At 38.6% G+C, this 22230-nt stretch overlaps 2 protein-coding genes across 3 annotated transcripts; one reads left to right on the top strand and one right to left on the bottom strand.

Moving 5' to 3' along the window:
* Nucleotides 1-565: 565 nt before the first annotated feature.
* On the bottom strand, nt 566-18115 carry RAD17 (RAD17 checkpoint clamp loader component). 2 transcript variants are annotated; one of them, XM_062600217.1, is made up of 16 exons: nt 18030-18115; nt 16456-16731; nt 15311-15394; nt 14449-14605; nt 13834-13970; nt 12641-12693; nt 12423-12548; nt 12270-12339; nt 11245-11356; nt 8654-8845; nt 7183-7268; nt 6474-6620; nt 5841-5987; nt 4985-5105; nt 4312-4369; nt 566-1895 (listed from the first exon to the last, which is right to left on the bottom strand). In XM_062600217.1, exons 1-16 carry the CDS (start codon nt 18069-18071, stop codon nt 1628-1630), a joined length of 2076 nt encoding a protein of 691 aa, XP_062456201.1. In that variant the 5' UTR covers nt 18072-18115; the 3' UTR covers nt 566-1627. The 2 variants fall into 2 exon arrangements, with proteins under 2 accessions (XP_062456201.1, XP_062456202.1); XM_062600218.1 differs by lacking the exons at nt 15311-15394; nt 16456-16731; nt 18030-18115 and having other exon boundaries at nt 13834-13983; nt 14449-14495.
* Nucleotides 18116-18482: 367 nt separating this feature from the next.
* Nucleotides 18483-21572, top strand: AK6 (adenylate kinase 6). The gene is made up of 5 exons (XM_062599748.1): nt 18483-18568; nt 19099-19191; nt 19539-19597; nt 19683-19828; nt 19984-21572. Exons 1-5 carry the CDS (start codon nt 18541-18543, stop codon nt 20171-20173), a joined length of 516 nt encoding a protein of 171 aa, XP_062455732.1. The 5' UTR covers nt 18483-18540; the 3' UTR covers nt 20174-21572.
* The last annotated feature ends 658 nt before the right edge of the window (nt 21573-22230 follow it).

Below are 22230 nucleotides of genomic sequence, written 5' to 3'. Positions count from 1 at the left end.
CGGCTCGCCTGCACCCGCGGGAAGGAAGCGCCGCGGGGCGGCCGGCACCGAGCGGGCGGTCCGCGGCGCCTCCGCTCCGGCGCTCCCGCCGCCCTCGGCCGGACGCAGCTCCCGCCCGGCGGCTCCCGCTGAGCCGGCCCCGGCGCGACGCGGCCGAGCCCGCGGCACCTGCCCGCTCCACTCCGCTCCGCGCCGCTCCTGGCCGCCCCAGCCCCGGCCACCCCCGCCTCGCCACGGCCCATGCGCCGCCCCGCCCAGGTGGCCTCACCTGCGGCGGGCCCGGCCCGGCCCGGCGCGGGGGCGGCCGCAGCCGCTCGGCGCCGCGCTGAGCCCTCCCCGCGTTAACCAGGCGGAGGGCGGGCGCGAAGGACGCGCTCGCTTAAGCTGCGCAGGTAGCGCCGCGGGACGCCTGCGCTCCCGCACCCCAGCACCGCGGGCACTTCACATCTGGGCTGCTGCTACAGCAATTCCCCCCCCCCCCCCCCCAAGAAAAAACCGATAGCGGTAGCTTTGAAGACGACACCTCAGCTTTCACAGAGTTCAGACCACTTAGCAGCAGCATTAATTCCAAGCTTATGGTTGATAAATATGTATTTTTTTTTTATCTACTGAACTTCACACAGTAACAGTACAGAAATGCAAACATAAATCACATTAAATGAAAGCTTTTGCTTCTTGTACCTGCGTTAACACTACTCTTGGTGACTTTTTGGATTGCTCTGCATTGAGGAATCCCAGTTAAAGTAAAACTCTAAAGTATTTAAAAGTATGTTCAGACAAGAACAGAGTGCGTGTCCGTTACCAACCACGTGACTTATTTCCTCCAGCACAACTGCAATTTAAGGAGAAAAGCCACACAACTACTCCATTAACTTTCAAAAGCATACAAAGGACAAAAAGGACTCCTACTTGAATGTTATTTTGCTTGTTAAATTGGAAAAATATTTTCCAAAAGGAAATCTGAAATAAATCTATTGTACAATATATGCTTCAATTTGTAAACACATGTAAAAATATCTGTGGTAGAGTAGAAAATAGTAATGACTAATATACAAGGAGTTTATTTACATCATCAATACTGGATATCAAACATTTTTACATATACACACTTCAGTCTCTTCTTTCAATAAGTTCAAACTTCCAAGCAGCAACTTCTTGAAGGTATAAATTTTAATAAAACCTTCAAATGCTGACAACATAACAAATGTGTTCTCAGGAAACATACTGTACATATATGAAGAAAAATTAAAATGTGTAAAAAATAACTTAAGAGGAATCACACTGCTTATCTACAGTCTCTTTCAAACTATTTCACTTTGTCATTTATTATTCTCTGTTTATCAATATAGATTACTTTCATGGCTCAGGACAGGCAGAGAATAGTTTGTGATTTACTACTCAGTTCAGGTCTGATCTTGTAAAGTTAAGGCAAAGCAGGGGAGACTTTTCTTGATGCTGACACAGCACGTTTAAACTTGGCCTTCCAGCCCATGTAAGTAGTTGGACTTACAAGACTACTTACAAGAGTAGTCTGCACATACTCTTGTGCAGACCATGCCCACTTTAGCAAAGGCCTCTGTAACATATTAATCTATTTGAGCAAGTCACTGGTCGATATTTTTTGTACTCAGTCACTATCATATTCCTCTATTTTTAATTCATCTTCTTCCATGATTGCTTGAGCTGCAATAGGCTGAGGCTGACTGCAAGGTAGTTCATTTCCACTGCATTGGCTAGAAGAAAGAGGAAATCCATCTGACTCATTCTCATTTGTTTTGTTTTTCTCCATCTGTACAGCGGTCTGCGTAGCATTCGCATCTGCAAGGTCCTCTTCATAATTAACAAATAAGTCTGGTATTCCAGGATCTTTATCAGTGAGTGTTTCAAGCTTTAATCTGCAAAATTATCACTGTAACGGTAAGTTACCACAGCAAATGTTTCATGCTTTCTCACACAGAAGCTGCAGTAGGAAAGACTGCCCTTTTATCATATATGCCTCTCCCCTTTGCTGCTTCTTAACAACTTTCAAATATTCTGGCAGCGGTAACCTCCATTTATCAGTTAGCCCAAGCTATACACATTCTTTTCTTACGTCGCTACCTTTAGATTATGTCTCACCGCCCTATCAATATCTTCCAAATAGAGAGACTTGTGCCCAGAACTCAACACTACATAACTCAGGAGAATGTACAAAATACACGTTCGTCTTGGGGAAGAGGACTGCACTACATAACATGAAGACAGATTTTCAACAGCAAAGTATTCAATTATGTTTGGGTTCTGCACTCCCCAGCATCGGTTGTTGAAGTTTCTTCCTTATGAGCGTTTTCGCTTAGTTTTCATCAAGTGCTGGAACGCTTGAGAATGAACTTAGTGACAGCAGTACACAGCAGTCAGTACGTGGTATATTAGACTTTTTCCAAACAAAAACTTAAGCCCTTTAGGACAGGAAGCAATTTAAATTGAGACAGATGAACTAAGAGCAGGCAAGGAATGTAAAGTTTAAGGAGTGGAAAATTTTCTATTTTGTATTTATTTTCCTATTTGAACTCCTCAGTCTTTTTAGCATCTCTTTATCATGATGCTATAAATGCTCTAACAATTTTCTCCTACTTTACGTGGTACTAACAAAAATTTCCAGACAAAGTTATCGACAAAAGTCATCCTAACACCAATTCCAATTGATCAAATACCACACACTCTCCCTAACGAGTTTTCTTACTACATTAGTATTTCTACCCCATTGATAACTGCAACTGAAAATAAATGAAATATTTCCTTTGCAACAGTGGTACATCTGTGAAGCTATAGTTGTTTTAAGGAGTGCTCAGTAAATAATAATAGAAAATAAATTATTTTTAATTAGGATTTCCTGAAGGAAGTAAAGCTTACTGAAATGCCAAAATACTTCTTTTCCAAAATAGTGAACAAATGAAAAGGGATTACAGTCTTTCCAGGAGAGTTACCCAGCAGATAAAACCCTAAATGATCCAACTCTGATATACTAATGCAGGCAGAAGAACTTTATCAATATTTAAAGGTATGCAGCAGACAAAAGCAATGGCATAAGGAAGCTGACAATTAATTTGTAGAGTTACAAACATTTTGGCTTAGACTAGCAGGGTTGCAAAGAAATATACCAGTTTGGGACACCTTCCTCTTTATTTGACTAGCAGCCAAGATGGCCTTTAATATAGCTGCTGGGGAACAGGATCGGTCTTGGGTAATATAGCCCTTATCTTACAGGTCATAATTTCATAATTAAACTCATACAGCAATAGTGCAGCAATAAATCAGAGATGTTTGTCCCCTGACAAACTCTTTCTTTAAGGAAAGGTTAGGTTTCTTTCAATTATCGCATTCCTTCATCGCAAAAGACCATCACAGTTAAAATACTTTCTAAGTTTAGAGATACCAAGGTTTCAGAAATATAACTGAGGCTCTAGAAATACAAGTTCAGAAGGCTCGACAAAATCACAGTCATAGCGTGTGAATGCCATGTCACCCCAAAGTGCTGTACATTCTGCAAGTAGAGCAGTATAGTCCTGCAGTTGAAAAAGATTAACAAAATTGTTTCAGCATTCTAGCCTTACATTTAGGACAAAGAAACTTTGGTAGTTCTGTAGTTCAGATGCTACAAATGGTATACAAAAACTGCACTCTAAATAAGAAGAGTTACTCCAAGTAGTCTGACAGGCAAAAATTTCACGAAAAAAGATCAGCGCTGCTATGTGATTTCAGAGTAAGCATTCCTTAAAACATTTCTATAGTTCCATCGCTGTACAACTGCTTCAAAGGAAATGAGAATAATTCCCTATTATACCATCATTTTTACTCCTCTTATTTTACAGCTAAATAGAAAATATTCTATCAAAGTGCCAGATTAATGTTATAAGTCATGAAAAACAATGGGCAAAGCACACTACAATCCTTGTTTAAATTCACTTTAATTCTCACTTAAATATTTTGATTGTAAAAGTAAAGCTTTTATTCAGATTGTGCACTGAACAATCATATGTTTAGGAGAGAAAACTAGCATTCGATAAAAGGGAATGGAAAGCTAAACAAGAGGTTAAAAGCAAGAGTATAGTTAAAATGTTCCTGTTAACATTGTCATTCTAAATAGATTTGAATTGGAGAAGGTTGCAACGCCCAAAATATAAAAATGATCAGGCTACAAGCGAGGGAAAACCTCACATTAAAGACGTACATTAAAGATGTTACGGTATGAAAGTGGGTTTTTTTGTTTTTTTCTTTAATATATTAGCAGAGAAAGTGTTTTTTAAAAAAAAGTTAAAAAATCAAGTTTACCTGCCAAAATGCCTTTTCAGTGGTAGCCTCCCAACATCCTGAATAAAAGCAATCTGAGCTGAGAACACAAAGAATCACCAGTATCATATAGGGTAGATCATAAGGCACATAGAGTTGAAGACATTGGAAGATAAATAATTCGTAAGTTTAAGTGGTCCTGTGTACATTTGTATTATCTTAGATACCAAAACAGTTCATATATATTCAAAGTGTATTTATCACATCACCATATTTATACATGATTACACAGACCAAAAAATCCCTATCATTGCTAAACTACGTATATATGATGTGGAGTTGTTAGTTTATGTATCCTACAAAATGAATTCATCCTGATGTTACCGAATCAGGTAACATCACCTGCTCCAATTCCCCTGCTCAAGCAGCGTCAGCTACAGCAGGCTGCCCAAGACCCTGTACAGTTTATTCATATTTAACTCTTTCAGTTGCATAAGTTTTAAAGATGTTCTTGAAGTTTTTTCAAACCTAACAGAACAGCTCGAATTTTAGTTGTGTTACTGAAAACATATTTAGCTACTGGCTATGTGTGTGGCATATGCATTTTCTTAGTGAGGCAAGAGAATAGACAGCATTGACATTTTTATTTACAAACATTTTTCTCTATGCTTTAATGATAAAAAGAATCTAAGAGCAAGAGTTGCACTGATATTACCTTGGTTTCTCATTGGATTTGTTAGCATAGCAAGATAAGGCAATAGCTCTGTCTGAAGACACTCTGGAGGTAAACAGAAGCTTGAAAAGAGAGACTTTGCCGCAAGGCAATTTTCTTGATACTGTTGTGGGAGGTAAAACAAACAAATAAAAAAGGTAAAATGATAACCTATAATTAATGTTAATATACATACTCTGCACCATTGAAAGCACTGTTATGATTTTGGTTTTGACTGCTGGATTACTACATACAAGCTACTGAAGAATCAGTCACGAGATAAACACTTGGGGTAAACATATACAGATCATAAAAATGGTAATTTCTTTAATTTTTGTCTTTCATTGGACATTAACGTTTCCTGAAAATTTTTGTCATCTGATTACAGAATTTCCTATTCATGCAGGCCAACATTTTGTTGCTGGACACAGCAAGACAGATATTAATTCAAATTTCAAAAACTGCTGGAAGTCTTAGGAATGACCTACTTCCGATAAACACATAAAACAAGAGCAGTAATTTATTAACCTTACGCAACAATTTAAACTATTTTATGCTGTACAAAATTGAACTTACTTTTAGAAACACTGTAAAGTGTTTCAACACCGAGTGCCTCTCTATAAACTTAGACTTAGCACTCTCCTAAAAATAAGCTAATTTGAGCACAGGAAGTAGACCTTTTAAAAGGCCCCTGATTTATTTTTCCTCTTCAATCAAAAAAAATTTTTTTAAGTAGCTTATATTAAAATAGGATATCTGACAAGTTTAGCACCACACGCAGATCTCCTATGTGCTACTGAATTCACTAAGAAATGTAAGTGTAATGTATAACACTTCCCTCAAAACATGAAATACTTACCTTTTTATTGATAAAGAACCATTGGGGTTTGTGTAAAGGACGAAAACCCATTCCTCCTTGACAGTGGGCAAAGGCTCTGGTTGTATTTGAGTGTATCACACCTCGGGTAGCCACAGATGCACTGTATTTTTCCATCACAGTTCGTGACTGGGAGAGAAATTGGGCATTATATGAATGCATCATCTCTGTATTGTGTGCCTTATCTGAACAAAAACACACTAATTGCAGTGACACAGACATGCTCAGAACATACTTAAATTACTGTGAAACTTTTCCTCAAAGCAACTGAATTAAGAAGCTAGCTCAAGTACTTCAGGGAGAAGGCAAGGTGTTCTCAATACATTTTTAGTGTAAACTTTTCTACTTAAAAATACAAGATATTTTATAAATGCTATGCTCTATTATAATAAAATGCTGATATAAGTTAGAAAAACTATACACAATTTGATGTAGTTCAACATTCATTAACAAGTCACTGTCAGGTATACTATATTAAATGTTGGAAACCAAATAGCATAATTCTTACTACTTTAATAAAGACTTCAACTATTCACAAAAACTTACAGAAAAATCTGTAAGTTCAATTTCATAGCATGAAAAATGTACATACGTATTAAAAAAAAGGACACTTACATTCCAGTTGCTACAAAGAACATCAGCAGTGCTCAGATATTCACTGGCTCTCACAACATCATCTATATTAGCAAAAAATTCTACATAGTTCTGGTGAAGGTATAAATTAAACATGCTTCCAGACATATGTGATTTTTCTACGATCTCCTATTTAATAATAATAATAAAAAAAAAGTATCATCTCAGGTTTTAAACACTGTGAAGGAAAAATACCAAATAAAAGTTACGATACATTTAAATAGCTAGGCAGCTGGTGCAAAGAAGATGCTCATGGACAGAGGGGAGGCTGGTTTGTTTCTAGAGAAGAGGCGGCTAAGAGGGCAGAATCTACTGCCACCTTCCACTCCCCAACAGACGGTTACAGAAGGGTGAACTTAGACTCCTCTCACAGCACAGAGCAAAAGGACGAGAGGCAGCAATCCCAGGTGGCAGCAAGGGAAAAGTCCTCCTTTCACCACAAGTTGTCCAGACAGATGCAGGAAATCTCTGTTCTTAGGACTAACCAAAACTTGACTGATCAAGAGCCCGGACACTTTATCTAGCTTTTAATATAGCCTGCTAGGGCCGCATCCAGTTTAATTACTCTGTAATTCAGACAGATTTAGGATACACATATTAAAGACTAATGACAAAAACTGCTATGCTTAAGAGTTTGTATTAATCACTTAAAAAAAAATAAACTAGAATCAAGCAATTACTGAAGATGTACCTCAGGCTGAATGAGCAAGGTGTCTCGATGGTATTCTGTTAAGTGGGAAGGCAGCTGAGGAAATTCTGATTCTGATAGTGGTTCTCCTACAAGCAGTTTTATAATCTTTAATCTCTTAACCTTAGAATTAATGTTACATACATTACTGCACACTATCAAAAAGTCAGAGAAAAGGAAATGACACAAATTGCTGGTGTTATATTCAAACTCAGGGTGTAGATGAGATGGGAGCAAGAACAGAGATGCAGAACTGCCTGAACAGTAATTTTCAGATATATTGAGAATAACTGTTAGCTACCACTGAATCTATTAACAACTAGGTTATATTGTTTTCAGTTCTCAGAAAATTATCGATGCAGGTGTAAGTATATAATTATATAGTCAACATTAATAGTAAAGAACACATAACTAGCTACATTGTGCTTACAGAACTATTTCAACTCTTATAATTTAAACATATATTATTTAATACAAATATATTTAAATATTTAAAATAAATTATTTGTAATATACATGCTTAAGTATATATTTAAATTCTCTTTAACTCATAAAACTCATTATGAGGCAAAACTCATCTCATTTTCGTATTCTCTCATCTCACTACTTCTCAATTGATTTTGGAACAGATACTATGAATTATTACTTAAATGTGGACAGCCAATGGCATAACATATCCTGCTCTAGGTCAGCGTAGATGATACCAGCATAATAATCATTACTTCTTATGAAGTATGGGGGGGGGGTAAATGATAAAAAGCAGTACTGTGACCAAGTACAAGAGGCCGACAGGAAGCCAATTTACAGAACTTTAATGTATAGAAAGTATCATTTTCAAGAGTAGTAAGGTAAGAAGTATTTTGGAGGGTGAAAAGGGAAGCAGAGTAGTAAAGAAAAGTGGAGGATCCTTTCAACAGAAAGGAGACAGCAAGTACGTCCCATAAAGAGAAACGGCTAGTTGAGAAAAAAGGGAGGGAGGAAAAGATGGCAGAAGGAACCAAACATACACAAAAATAACAGCAGCAGTAGCTGTAGCTCAGAGGCTGCGGGCTGTTCTGCCACCTTTAAGAACAGAAAGATAAGCAAGGCACGTGACTGCAGAACTGTGTTCTGGGTATGATTCTGCATGAAAAGCAAATTTTGCTTTTGTACAAAGCAACAATGTGATTTCAGATTCTGGTGGCTACATATATAGGTTAACATGCGTGACAGCATGTGAACCTAATGCAGCCAGAACCATGTCATTTTATTAAACACATACAGCAGATCTTTAACGAAAAGTACATTATTTACCTAATGGATACAGATAGCTACAGCGTCAGTTACCAAAGGCATTTATTACTGTTTTCACACTGTCATTAATGACCAAACATGTAATTAGAGGTCGCTCTAAGCATTACTTTAGCAAATTTGGCTACCAGCAGTAGACATTCTTTTCACACTGAGAAAGAAGAATAAATCAAGATCTTCTTACTTTTGCAGTAAATTATTTTCCCCAGAGCATGGAAAAGAAAGACAGAGGCATCTTTGCCACCGATTGTTTGTATCTCCTCATTTTCTAAAGTATCCGATTTATTTTTCTGTCTTGCTTTTGATACTACTGCTTCACGTTTCAGTGCAGAGCTCCCTTTTTTCCTTGACTGAAAGTTGTCCTCCAACGAGCAGTCTACCAGTAAAAGCAACAATATAATCAGAGTAAAGCACATGAAAAGGTCTCTACTATTTTGTTATTATTAATGTTCTAAATAACCACAACAATAAACAGTGTCCCATGTTTATAAGACCTTTTCTAAGAGAAAACTCTTATTTGCCTTAGGAAGGCAATTCAGTAACCTAAATTAGCATGCCTTATTACACTTTTACCACCCAAGCAAAAACTAATGTGCCAAATACTTCTTTGGAAAATAAGCATCTGCTCTGAAAGAGAAGTTGCCATTCTCCTTATACATTCCAGCTCTGATACGCACGCAACTTGCCCTTCTTTTAAATTTCTTCCTTCAAAAATAACAAAATACGAGTGCAAATACATGTAAATTATATTTCATTTACATTTTCTTCAATTATCAAACTCTTGTATTTGCACGATCTGTGTAATATCCTCACTGATATCTAAGAAAAGGAAGAAAAGCTTTCCTTAGGTGACTTCCAACAGCCTACTATTTCTGCAGTGATGTAGAACTCCAACGAATAAATCTCCCCCTTTTTTTCTCCAATTTAATACTTGAATATGTAAACCCAGAATTCAGTTTAGTAGCATGTAAATGTTCTTTACTCAACTAAGAGAACTTACCCTTTAAGTATTTATCAGTCTCTTCTCCTGTGCTTACCACATGAATTCATTTTTTTTCCATTATTAGTAGTAACATGAATGTATCAATTGTGCTTACACACACACACACACACACAAAGTGGAATAAATGCATATATGTGAAAACTAATTGCATTCTGACTGCACTCAGGAAATCAGCATGGAGATGAGGTCTCTCCAGAACCTAAAATATCACTGGATACCAATCTGTTGTCTAACTGTATCACAAGTACTGAACAATTTCTATTCAACATGAAGACAGCCCTCCTCATTAATCTCCAAAAAAGTGAAAAATGATAAAAATGAAAATGCACAATATGAGTACATGATTGAGATGTCTTGTACAGATATCATACTTTATACCTTTGTTTCTTCTCAAGTTTTCTTTGCAACTCTCACATTCTCATACTACAAAGTAATTTATTTAAAATTATACACACCAATAATTTTAAGAGTATTTATGCTTTCTACAGTACACAAACTATTTACCATTACTAGTAAGCTACAGCAGTCTTTTCTCAGTTATTCCCAACCTACTGTTAACTCATTTGACAGCACTAACATCAAAACAGTTTCACTGAGAACGTTTTTTATTTTTTGATACACACAAAACAATGCAAATTAACTACACTGCAAGACAAAATAGAAGAATTCTGTTTCCATGTTTACAAGTTAAATCTAGAAACATGACTCTCACCCATGAAATATAAACAAACACAACCAAGTTCACTCCAGTATATTCTAAAACCTAAACTACAAAACTCCCTCTTACAACAAGGAGTTAAAACAACATTTAATCCTGGATTCCATGAGCTATATGGCACATCATCTGTTTGCAGGGTGTATGGGAGAGTAACTGAATAAAAGCAGTAACACCATTACCAGTATTAAGACATACCACAGAAGTCAACTAAATTTACTTCCATATTGCTAGGCTGAACGTTATCCTGACACCCTCTAAAGGTTCTTAGAATGAGCTACATGTCAGAGTTTTGCTTTTACAGCGAAGAGGCTATGAGTTGCATACATTAGTTTCCCAAGAAGTTTCGACTTCCAATGCTTATAGAAAACATAAGTCATCTGCTGTTTTCTTTCTATGTTGGAATATTCAAAATAATAATCCCAAACTAAGCGTCATTTGAGCTCTGCCCACTTAAGTACTTCCAAGGCTATTAAAAGACCAGACTTAAAAGTTATTCTATAATCCCTCAATAACTTTATAGCAGGTCATGTCACCTCCCAATATTTCAACTTACCTGCTCCTAACAGCTGTAGGCACTGCAGACCAAAATCAATCATTTCAGCAATGCCATACACAAAGTCAATGTGCTATTTCAGAAATACTGTGAGTGTAAAGATTAGGACACAGAGAAATACTGAAGAACATAGCAATAAAAACATCCCTTTCAAATTAAGGTCACATTGTAAAAGCTTTGATCAGTAAAGACACTGATAACTAAGCTATCGAGAAGAAAAAAGGGCATTGTATTAAATTATATCAATACACAGATAGCAAAAATATTATATTAGTATTAGCCAGTTTTGAGATTATATATGAACGGGTATAAAAACTTCCATATTCAGCTTCAAATCAACCCCCTCCCCCTCCAAAATTGCCTCTTATTCCTGCTCCAAAGCAGTATATCAGAAATGTTTTTGCACAGCTCAGTTAACTGAGGTTGAACAGTGAACAGAATACCTTTGCAGCAGAAGCTGTCAAGATGTCATTTACTTTCACTAAAAACATAGGTACTTACCTTTCATAGAAGAAAACTGAAGACTGTTTATTGCACTTCTTATATCACCTGAACAACCTCTGCAAATTGACTCCAGAGAGGTTCTATCAGGAGCATAATTCTTTTCTCTATTCTACAAGGAAAAGTAATAGTTTACAACACCCAAAGTAGTAAGAAAAAAGTATGTATCTGAGTAATTTGAAAATCATTCTATACCCTAGTGCACTTAGCTAATGATGCTAACATGAAGTTAACACATAACACTGTCAAACTTGCTGAAGCTCATCTAAAACTGAACTACTCTCCCTACTGTTGTCCTGCTGGACAACGATAGATACTCTGGTACTTGTCCACAGGAAATCTCTTCCATGTTGATACCACCCACTGCCAGCTTTCAAACTAGTCTGTGAAATTTAAGGGGTAAAGCATCTGTGACCTCCTGAAGGGTATCCTGGAGTTTGGGTTTCCAGGCTCTAGGAGACTGGTCTGATACCTCTGTAGCAAGGATCAGATGACACTAAAGGGACACCTGTATCTTCATTCTTGTGATGTTAGTCAAACTCCACCTTCCAATCCAGACATTTCTTGTACTTCATAACTGTTAGGGTCTTGGTCCATAATCAGTAACCTTTTAGGAGTGTTCTTAGGTGACAAGCTTTAGAAATACCCAGGTCATTTTGGGGTCATCTGTGGGGACCCACTTCTGATGTATGCCATGAACGGACTACCTTAGCACCAGTTACGTGCTCATATCATTTAATATTGCTAGCTCTAAAACATTTAATCTGTTTGAGCATATAGCCATATTTTATATAGCAATATTACAGAGAATAATGCATGGCATTCATTGCAAGCTCTTAATGTTATATTTGGTGCTAATCAGATAGTTTTAGAACAGTACCAGATTTAGGTTAACTAAACTTAGGTTTCTGGTTTTGAGGCTTTGTTATCAAACATCCAAAACATGCTATCAATATTTTAGATATAAAAGTCTGAATTCTCTTGATCCTAGCACTGTACAGAAGTTACCAGTTTTGACAACTTACCATAGTAGCTTCTATTGTAGCTATTCGACTAAGAACTCTCATCATATTTGTTGGTGCAACAGGCTTAAAACTGTTGAAATTCATAATAAAGAAATATTAATTTCTGATTTCTCATTTATTCCAACCATGTTTTAATGAGATAAAAGACCTTACCTAATATTAGATATACACAGCTCTTCTAAGATTTCCTTTGGGAATAGTAACCTCTGATTGCTATCGCCACTGAAGTTATCCGAGATTATAAATATAAGAGGACATCTACTTGTACATACAAATCTCCTAAATTGAAAAATAACAAGTATAACAAGAATCAAACTCCAGTTTGCTGACAGTTGCTAAGGATAGACACTAAAAACTTATTTAAAACTAACCTGAGAATTTCATGCAGACTGCTAGGGTCTCGATAGAATTGGTTAGGTATGTCCTATTCAAAATAAACGAACTGCTGTCATTCAAATATATTCTCTCCAACAGATTGATTATCATGATATACTATGTTGCTACACATTCTTTTTCTTCCTAGGTACCTTGCTTTCAACCAAATTTGAATGGGGCTAACACTGAAGGTAACCAGAAAAAAAATAAAAAGAAAATTGTTGCATTTCTTTATTATGGGGGAAAAAAATACCTAAAGAAGATTTTTCTATCTACCCTCATTCCCTAAGGTACCAGCTGTGTGCTAACATTTACTTTAGCCAGAGTTTTATTCATATAGGGAGAAGAATTGAGGAAAAACATTCAAGGTAGTTTCCTCATTGAAAAAGAGATTAGAATACACTACTTGAAATATGAGAGTATCTACACAGGAAAGTGACTTTATGAACAAAAGTCATACAAAACCATGATTCTTAAGTTTTATGTTTTATAGTATTATTTAACTAGAATTTCTATCTCATCTATTCTGTTTCTTTAAAGTTTATAGACAGCTTCATTAGCTTAATATATAAAATTAGTATAACAGAAGAGCAGGTAGGAAAAGCTGGTCAAACAAATTCCTGAGTAAATAAGAACAAAAGTCTTCTCTTGGACCTCCTGTTACGACTTAAGAACCCTCAGAGTTCACATCTGTGCTCTCAAAACAAAACAAAAACACACACCATGAATATCAAAAAAAAAAAAAAAAAAAAAGAATTTCAAATGCTTTGATTATGACTGATTATTCACTCTCAGGTATCTTTTATAACTTCTTGCATCCTCAGATAACATGAAGAGGATACTTTATTTCCTTTTCCTGTCTCCTTAAAACATACATATATAGTTCTAGAAAGCTAGTCATGAAGAAGCATGAGTATGGTATTTCAGTATTTTCCATCTACTTTTTGATACTCTTACTTATTTCTGTACATGTATCACTGTCCAATTTCTGCCTGATAATTTCTTTATATAATTTAACTATGCATAGAATGTGGTTTTAGCCAGCTGTGTGGACTCAAGAAATACAAATTCATTTGCAGTTAACAAGTTTTTAGCAAATTTGCAATCCACTAGATGGAGCTAGTTAGTCTGTCAATATTAAAATAAAATTTACTGTTTTCAAAACAAGATCTCAGAAGTTTTCACTTACTTCAATAAGAATAAGCTTTTTATCATTTTCTGAGGACTCTCCAAGCATCTGGAGTTTGTTATATTTATTTGCTCTTAAAAGAAAGTCTTGAAAGAGAGCTGCTTGGGCCTGACTTGGAAACGTATGAAAATCTGAGTCTGAAAAAGAAAACTAATTAAAAATAGGCACCATGTATTATGTCAAGTAGTATATAAATACCCACAAGAACTAAGAGTCACCCTTGCAATTTTCTGAAAATAGCCATTAAACACCAGCAGCCAAGTCCTTTGGCAAATATGTTACAAATACAACAAAAATTTTAAAGGGTAGAATACAACTGAGGACCAAATCAAAGACACACTGATCTACTTCTTTTTATTTGACAGATTCAAATGATTCCCAGGTTACTGCACAAGCTCTCCAGCCTCTCATGAACTGTGTATTGTTTTGGAGTAACCACTTTTAAAAACCTAAATCCGTTTTTAGGCAACAGCAAAAACAAAAGATCCATATCAAACACTACTCAGAAATCCTTATGTGGTTCTGACTTCATACCTAACAGAGACACAAAGGAATACCAAATACAGAAAATAAACCCCACAAAAGTAGCTGGAAAAAAAAAATCAAAATATTTACCATGGCCAAATATACTTTTTAAGTCTTCTTTTGTAAAATCTAAAGCTATTGGATTGGTCCATTCTTGCACCTGAATGCCAAGATCTTTAACTAATATCCGTATAGTTGCAGTTTTTCCACAACCAGCTGGACCAGTTAACAGCAAAATAGAGCCACTCTGTAACAGAAAAAAAATCCCAAGAATGATAAATAAAGACTACAAGTTGAATGAAGACAAGCATTTAATTTCTTCTATATTCTCTGCAATAGTGATTTTCTTTTGCAATAGAAAAGACTTAAATCATTTACATTAGTAAGTCACCTGCTGAATACTCTCAGAGAGAGAGACAGATCAGAGTGCTGAAAGCCTTGCTTACATTTTTTTTTTAATGCATGTGTTTAATTGCCCATTATTCAGACTACCAATATAATACGTTCTAAATTCGAGACTCAGGTCTAAAAAACACAGATCAAGACTGTTAGATGGCCCATTTGTAGAAGAATGCCTCTTATCATTCAAGAAGTTAAAAACATCCTATTACATCAAGTCAGTACATCTGGAAATTCACTAAGCTACTTAATCTGTGAGAAGCAAAATTCAGTTGTTACAAGCACACGTTGAACAGGTATGAATTGACTGGATGCTAGACAAGCAATTCAGACAATATTGCTGAGCAAACAGAATCCTGCTCTGCTTCTCTTAGTAGTACAAGCTCTAAAGACATGTAAAAGCTCTAATCTACATTCTTAAAGAGATTTCTTATGCTGCAATATATATAATCGCTACCTACAAGTTAAAGGTTTTTTCCAAAATAAAAATAAAATGAAATCAGCCTATTATATATTGTTTTATAACTCTATATGCTAGCTCTAGCAAGATTACCTGCTTTGGTTGCCTCTGAAATATGTGCATTTTTAGCCAGGCTTCAACTTCTTCGATTTTCTTCTTATGCACAGCAAGGTCATTCTAAAATCAGATGAAAATATATGAAGTGCAAGTGTTAAGATTAAAGAATAGAGCATATGCTGACTAAAATATTAACAGACATGTATTTGTACTATTTCAGGAGTAAGTGCAACAGTTAAGCATAATTACTACAGCCTGTTTTCTCAAACAACTAATTTTCCATAGCCTGCAGGAGAGAAATAATGAAAAATTTATCAATGTTGAAGTAACAAAAATACAAATCCATTTGATTTTATATGTATGCCCCATAGCTATTGCTGGAACTTGTACTTTTTAGGCCATACAAACTTTATTACTACATAGATTTTTGGAGCATCTATAAATTTTATGCAACTTACCTGCATTCTAGGCTTGTAACTCAGTTTTTCTCCGGAGATGAATTATTTAAAAAACTAAATATAAAATACAAGTTACTACACTAACTTACTCAAATCACTAAACACTCAACTCTACAAGACCCTTGGCACATGTGTTGATATGACTGAAATACAAGGTGCAAAAGCTGCTCCACAAGCAGGAACAATGAAATCAAGTTTACTATAGATTTGAGTTCTTTCTCCTTTAAGCCCTAAAGTACCACAGTAACCTCAACCCGCATTGCAGTGCCTAAGATTGGACCTAAGCAAGTAAGAGGCAGCACACGTAGCACATGCAGGATACTGGACTAATTGCAGAGAGTCCAGTATGAAATAACATGCAATTTCTGTCATCTTTCTCTTAATGAGTGCACTAACTTGAAATTCTCTCCTTTATTTAGCTGACGGTTTTCATGTACTTGCAGCTGCCAGGTTTGCCTGAAATTTGACATGGGGTTCAAAAGTTTAAGAGTGTATGCACAGGAAGCAAGATCTCAGCAGCTTTATTTTTTCAGGAAGACAGGTAAAAGTGCATCTTCTATAAATAGCTAACACATTAGAATCTTCACTCCAGACAGCAGATAAATCAAACTAATACTACACTGGCCCAACAGAACAGAATATATTGAGAAACAGAGTAAGATGGAATATGAAGGGAAGAATGCATGCTTATGTTACACTGGAATGTTAGAATACTTCTCATACCTGAGTTTCAGGTTTGTATTTATCTACCCATGGCTCATCTTGAGATTGGCTTTGATTTTGTCTGGATTGGCTACACGACAACTCTACTGAAGATGACTTTGCCCTTTTTCTGGGCAGAACCCTGTTCTTGCTACTTGCTGCCAAAGAAAGGTCTTTCTTCTTCTGGTGCTGGTTTCTTCCAGTGCTGCCTTCTAGTGTTTTCACAGAAACTGTGCTAGAAGAAGTATTTGTGTTTCCAAAGAAGTCATCAAATGAATGTGTCAGCCAACCTGTTACCTGGCAAAAACCCAAACATCTTGTTGTTAATGTAGCACTCTCATCCCCCTTTTAACTGGTTACAATTGTTTATGGACAATCTGATTTTGTATCATGAGTTTATTAAGAATATCTGGCAGATAAATTTCATTAACATTAATAATTAACCTTACAATGACAGAATGTACAGCAATGACAAAATATTATTAGCATTAAAAGGCTGTTTAAATTGCCAAGTTCACAGTTAACAGCAAATGCTGGCACTTATTACTCTTTCTGAATCTGCAAATTACAAGCTTCTCAAGCATTAAAAAGAGTTAGATCTCCAGTCTTGTGACTGGATATTTTGCAGCAAATTTGGCAAACCAAAACATACTGAAATCTCTACCAAAAGATACTCAAACTTAACTCAGTTTTAAATTTTCATTCTTAAGAATGAAAAACAGCATGAGCTCATTTATATTGTTTTTATACTACAGTCAAGTTTATGTTGCTTCTGTTTTCTTTTTAGTATGCTTTTTGCATTTAAAACGTAGACATTTGTATTTGAAAAGCTAGAATTAGGCAACAGGGCAAAGATGCTTTAGGCAGCACCGTAAAATCAAATATTAGTATTTCTTTGCTAAGTGAGGAACCACGGACTAACCTAGCATCAGAAGCTGCAACATGTGAAAGCCTGCCTGACAGTAAGCAGCAACGAAACCACTAATAAGGTCAGTATTTATTTTTAGATTTGAGAAAGTCTGCTGTGACAGCTGTACAAACTTACATCCAGAGCCACTTTTCAGGCTACCTATAGTCAGTGGAGCAGTCCACACACCGTTTGCTTCTAACAAATGCATAAGAAGCTTTTCGAATCTGTAACAGTTTGCAGTCTGAAACAGTCTTCATGAAAACAGGAGAAACTGTGCAACTACAGAATACACATTGATGTCATCTCTGAAAAGGTCTATGACTATACTAGGGGTTATGCATCTTGTAAGTTAACACAAAACATCATTAGCAGATATAATTTGGCAGTGACAAGCATCAGCAAGTGGCAGGGATTTGTGTTTGCACAGATAGCTTTTAGCACTGTTCAGAAACAAACTATTTTTAGTTTAATTTGCATATTTAGCAGCAAACCTGACACCACTGCCTGAGGGTGGCTTTTTTCTTTCGCACATATTGCATCAGCAAATAAACTAAGTTTTCTTACCGAAAAAGGGCGACTGAGGAGCCTCCCCTCCCCCACCCCCGGGGTCGCGGCCTCTCCCGTCTACAGAGGGACGAAGAGCCCCGATTCCCCGCCGCGGGGAACCCCGCGCCGCGCGGCCCACCTCCGCCGGCGCCGCCTGCCTTCCCGCGGAGCTCCCGGGCATCCTCCGCCCCGGCGGGGGCCATCCGCCACCCGGCCCCGCACCGCCGGCCCGCGACCCGCAGCCGGGGGCGGCGGGCGGCGCAGGGGCCGCGGGCCGAGCCCCGCTGCCGAGGGGGCGGCGCGCGGCGGCCCGGCCCGGCGCTGCCGCAGCCTCGCCCAGCCTGAGGCGGCCGCTCCGCTCCGCTCCCCGCGAGGGCCCGGGCGGGCCGAGCCGGCGGCAGCGGCCGATTCCCGCCGCGCGAGAGCCGCCGCCGCCCAGGAGATTCGGGCACGAGCAGGCCGCGCCGCCGACCTCCCGAGGGGTCCTTCCCCGCCCGCGTCTCTTAGGCGTCCCCGGCGTGCCTGCGCGGCGCCACGGCAGGCGAGCAGCCGCGGTGACGTCATCGGCGTGCGCCGGGGCCGGCGGAGGCCCCCACGCACGTGTCTCCTAGGTGACCAGCGGCGGCCCCGCCACCGCCGCCGCCGGTAGCATGAGGCGGCCCAACATCCTGCTCACCGGTGCGGCGCGGCGCGGCGCGGCGCGGCGGGGGAGGCCGGCCCGCCCGGCCCCTGCCATGCTGCGAAGGCCGGGAAGGAGCGGGGCTGCCGGTGGCAGCTGGGGGGTGGGGGGGGGAGATCGAGGTGGCTGCGCCGTGTGCCCGCCGCCAGGCCCGGGCTCTTGCCCCAGCTGGGGCCCGGTTTGGGGCGTGAGGCTCCTGCGGGCGCGGTGGTGGGCTGCTGCACGTGAAAGCATGTGGGGGTGGGGGGAGCTTCTCCTTGTCTGGAGAAAAGTTAGGGTTTTTAGTGGGGCAGATCTTACTTTCCATTGCACTGTTTAGAATAACACTACTGCCTAACATAGGTGCTTTCTTCATCTTTTTTACTTGCAGATATTGCTAATATTTGTTTTTCCCTGATTTGCTGCTTTTTACCATCTTTTTTTTTAATGTAAACTTGCTAATGCAACTTTTTTTGTTGTTGTTAGAAAGTTATTTGAAGGAAATTGCCATTGTGTTCTCTTACTGTTTTATCTGAATTTTTGCCTTTAGGTACTCCAGGTGTTGGGAAAACCACACTGGGCAAAGAACTTGCATTGAGAGCAGGGCTGATCTATGTTAACGTGGGTGATTTGGCAAAAGAAGGTAGGCCATACTAACCAGAAAAAAACAGTCCATCAAAGCGCTTAAAATAATTTTGCTTTATATAACTACTCTTGTAGCCCATGTTATATAGTAAATTAAAACATAGAGAATATATTAATATAAATCTTTTTTGTGGGATGGGTTGAAGAAGCTTTTATGAACCAGTAGTTTATTTTGCATTAAATAATGAATATCAAACTTACTTTTATATGAACATTTAAACAAATAATTCTTTGCTCTGTACAATATCTTCTGTTTACATCATCTCAAAATAGACATAGCAATTTAAATACTTTCATATTGATTGCTGCTATTTCACAAACTTATGCAAATTAATTCTGCTGCAGGAGAACTGTATGAAGGTTTTGATGAGGAATATGAATGTCCAATTTTGGATGAAGACAGAGTAAGTCCAACTTCAGAATTTAGCGTTTTTGTATCTGACTTTCTGTAGTTACAAGTAAATTTGCCTGTTGTGTTTTTTTTTGTAGGTAATTGATGAACTAGAAGACAAAATGAATGAAGGTGGAGTTATTATTGATTATCACGGCTGTGATTTTTTCCCAGAAAGGTGGTTTCATATAGTATTTGTACTTCGTACAGAAAATTCAGTTTTGTATGACAGACTTGAAAGCAGGTATGTCAGTGGAGTAAATAAGGAGTAAAATACTATTGCATAACTTTGTAAGAGATGTTTCTGGGGTGTAAATTACTGATTTTGTATACAATATTTTGTGGTTCCCTTTATATACAAGGTCGTGATTGGCTTTGCGTGTTGTTCTTCTTCTGTAGGGGCTACAAAGGGAAAAAGCTACAGGACAATATTCAGTGTGAAATTTTTCAGACTCTTTATGAGGAAGCCATGTCATCTTATAGAGAGGAAATTGTACACCAGTTACCTAGTAATACTCCAGAAGACCTAGAGCGAAATTTGGATCAGATTATGCAATGGATCGAGCAATGGATAAAAGACAACAATTGACATCTGCTGGAAAAGTAACTCTGTTGGATCTCTTCCTAGAGGGGCTTAATAAGTGACATTCCTATTTCTTTTATGGTAAATTAAAATAAATTTCATTGTAGTTTGTTTGGGGGAACTAGAAGAGGTTTCATAATAACCAAAGCTCTAAGGCTTTGGAAAAGCCTCTGAAACAGTAGGGGTAGGCACACAGGAGAACTGACTCAAGAATAGAAATTAAGCGGTGAATGAAAGGATGAAATGACATGGTTGTCTTTCATAACAGGAACTGAGCTCAAAAGCTGAGGAATCTTTGGCGCTTATGGTTGAAATTAAACTTTCTTATTTCCCCACGAAGAAAACTGCAAAATCATAATGACTGATGACAACTGAGGAGCCTTTGATTGCTGAAGGTTAGATTAGCTTACTGAAAAGGAGACAGTCTGCTTCTGAATAATGAGGCTATAAATTACTATATTCTGCTATATCCTTAAACATGTGGAAGCTAATGTAGAGTGAGGGGTTTATTATGTAGTTTAAGGAGGATGCTTTATATTTGAGATAAGAGATTTGACCTAGTGAGAAAGCTGTTTTTGAATGTTTCATCATAGAACATAAGGAATTATTCATGGTATAAGGAAACATCAGCTATATCTGCATTGATGTAGAAGAGTAAGTAAGAAGTTTTCCTTCTCCTTTTTCTCTGTGTTCGCTGTCACCCATCTCAACCATGGAAAGTATTTATCAATGTAAGCTTCTTAAGGAAGCAGTAATATATCATTTTGTATAGTAACAAGTCTTCAGTGACCTAAAACATAGCTACACTTAAAAGATTTTAGCCATCTGTTCTAATGCCTTGTGACATGTGAGTCCTAGAAGGGCATGTTTCTGTGATTCTACTTCGCTGAATAGAAGGATCATAAAGCTTTGTGAAAGGTCCTGTGGAAGGTGCTTGCCAATAGACTTTTATATACCTGAAGTTGAAGAGTAAAACTATTTACCTAAAATTTGTATTCTGAAGAGTATTATGGTTGCATATGTAAGATTCTATTTTTTTATTTCAAATTTGGTGTAGAACTTGCAAGAGTTGCAGAGGATTATTCAAGTTTCTAGGAAAATATAAATTCTTGTCAAATTTCTGATGCAGTGACGTTTGTAAATGGACGGCAAGTGGAACTGTTGAAAATCTGAAGTCTCGTTGCAGAACTGGGACCAAACATTGTGGAAATACATCTGTTCACGTATTTATATATATATATATTTAGTAGTTATTTTCAAGGTTATTGCTTGAATGGGAAACCTGGTGAAGAATAAAGTTCGGTAGCATGTTCTCGGCTGGATTGGAAGTGCCTGCACAGTACCAACTCTTGAGAATGTTTTAAATGTCTTTGACCATGTCTTTTAAATAAATAAAAAAAAAGTGTGTGGTTTCTGCAGGCAGTCTTTTTCAGGCAGAGTATCTTCCCCTACTTACACGCTTGGCCTTTCTGACCCGCCCAGGGAAGCCGGAGCTGCCCCTTGCGCAGCGATTCGCCTGGGTTTCCGTAGCGCCGATTACCCGCCCCGGCCCGTAGGAGGGGCCGGCGGCGGCGCGGCGCGGCGGGCGGTGCCCAGGTGGGTCGGCGGGGGCCGGGCCGGGCCGGGCCGGGCCGGGGCAGGGGGAGCGGCCGCCTGCGGCGCGGCGGGCGGGGGGGCCGGCGGCGGCGGCCTGCCGGGCGGGCGGGCGCTGGGCGCTGCGGCGCTCGCGGGGGTCCCCGCGTCGGCATCGCGGCCCCGGGCGCGTCCGGTGTAGCTCCGCCGCCGCCTCCTTCGCTGCTGCCTTCGGGTCAGCAGAGCGAGTCTAGCAGGTTCGTCTGCTGCTCGAAACTTTAAATGTTTAAATGTTTAACACCTTGCCACGCGGCAGCGATGTTTCCTGTGAGCCTGGGCGTGGACTGGAGGGAGTCGCGTGTTAAATGCATTGGATTTTTCACTTTAATGTTTGGATGCTTTACTTGATTTTTTTTTTCCTAGATTCAAATATCTGTTGCTTTGGAAGAGACATTGCTTGCAGTTAAGTGCCCTCAATTGAAAATAAGTAG

This window comes from Rhea pennata, chromosome Z (assembly GCF_028389875.1).
Source record: "Rhea pennata isolate bPtePen1 chromosome Z, bPtePen1.pri, whole genome shotgun sequence".
NCBI classification, from domain to species: Eukaryota; Metazoa; Chordata; class Aves; order Rheiformes; family Rheidae; genus Rhea; species Rhea pennata.
Note: the sequence above shows the minus strand (reverse complement) of the source record. Positions and strands in the feature narration are given on the sequence as shown.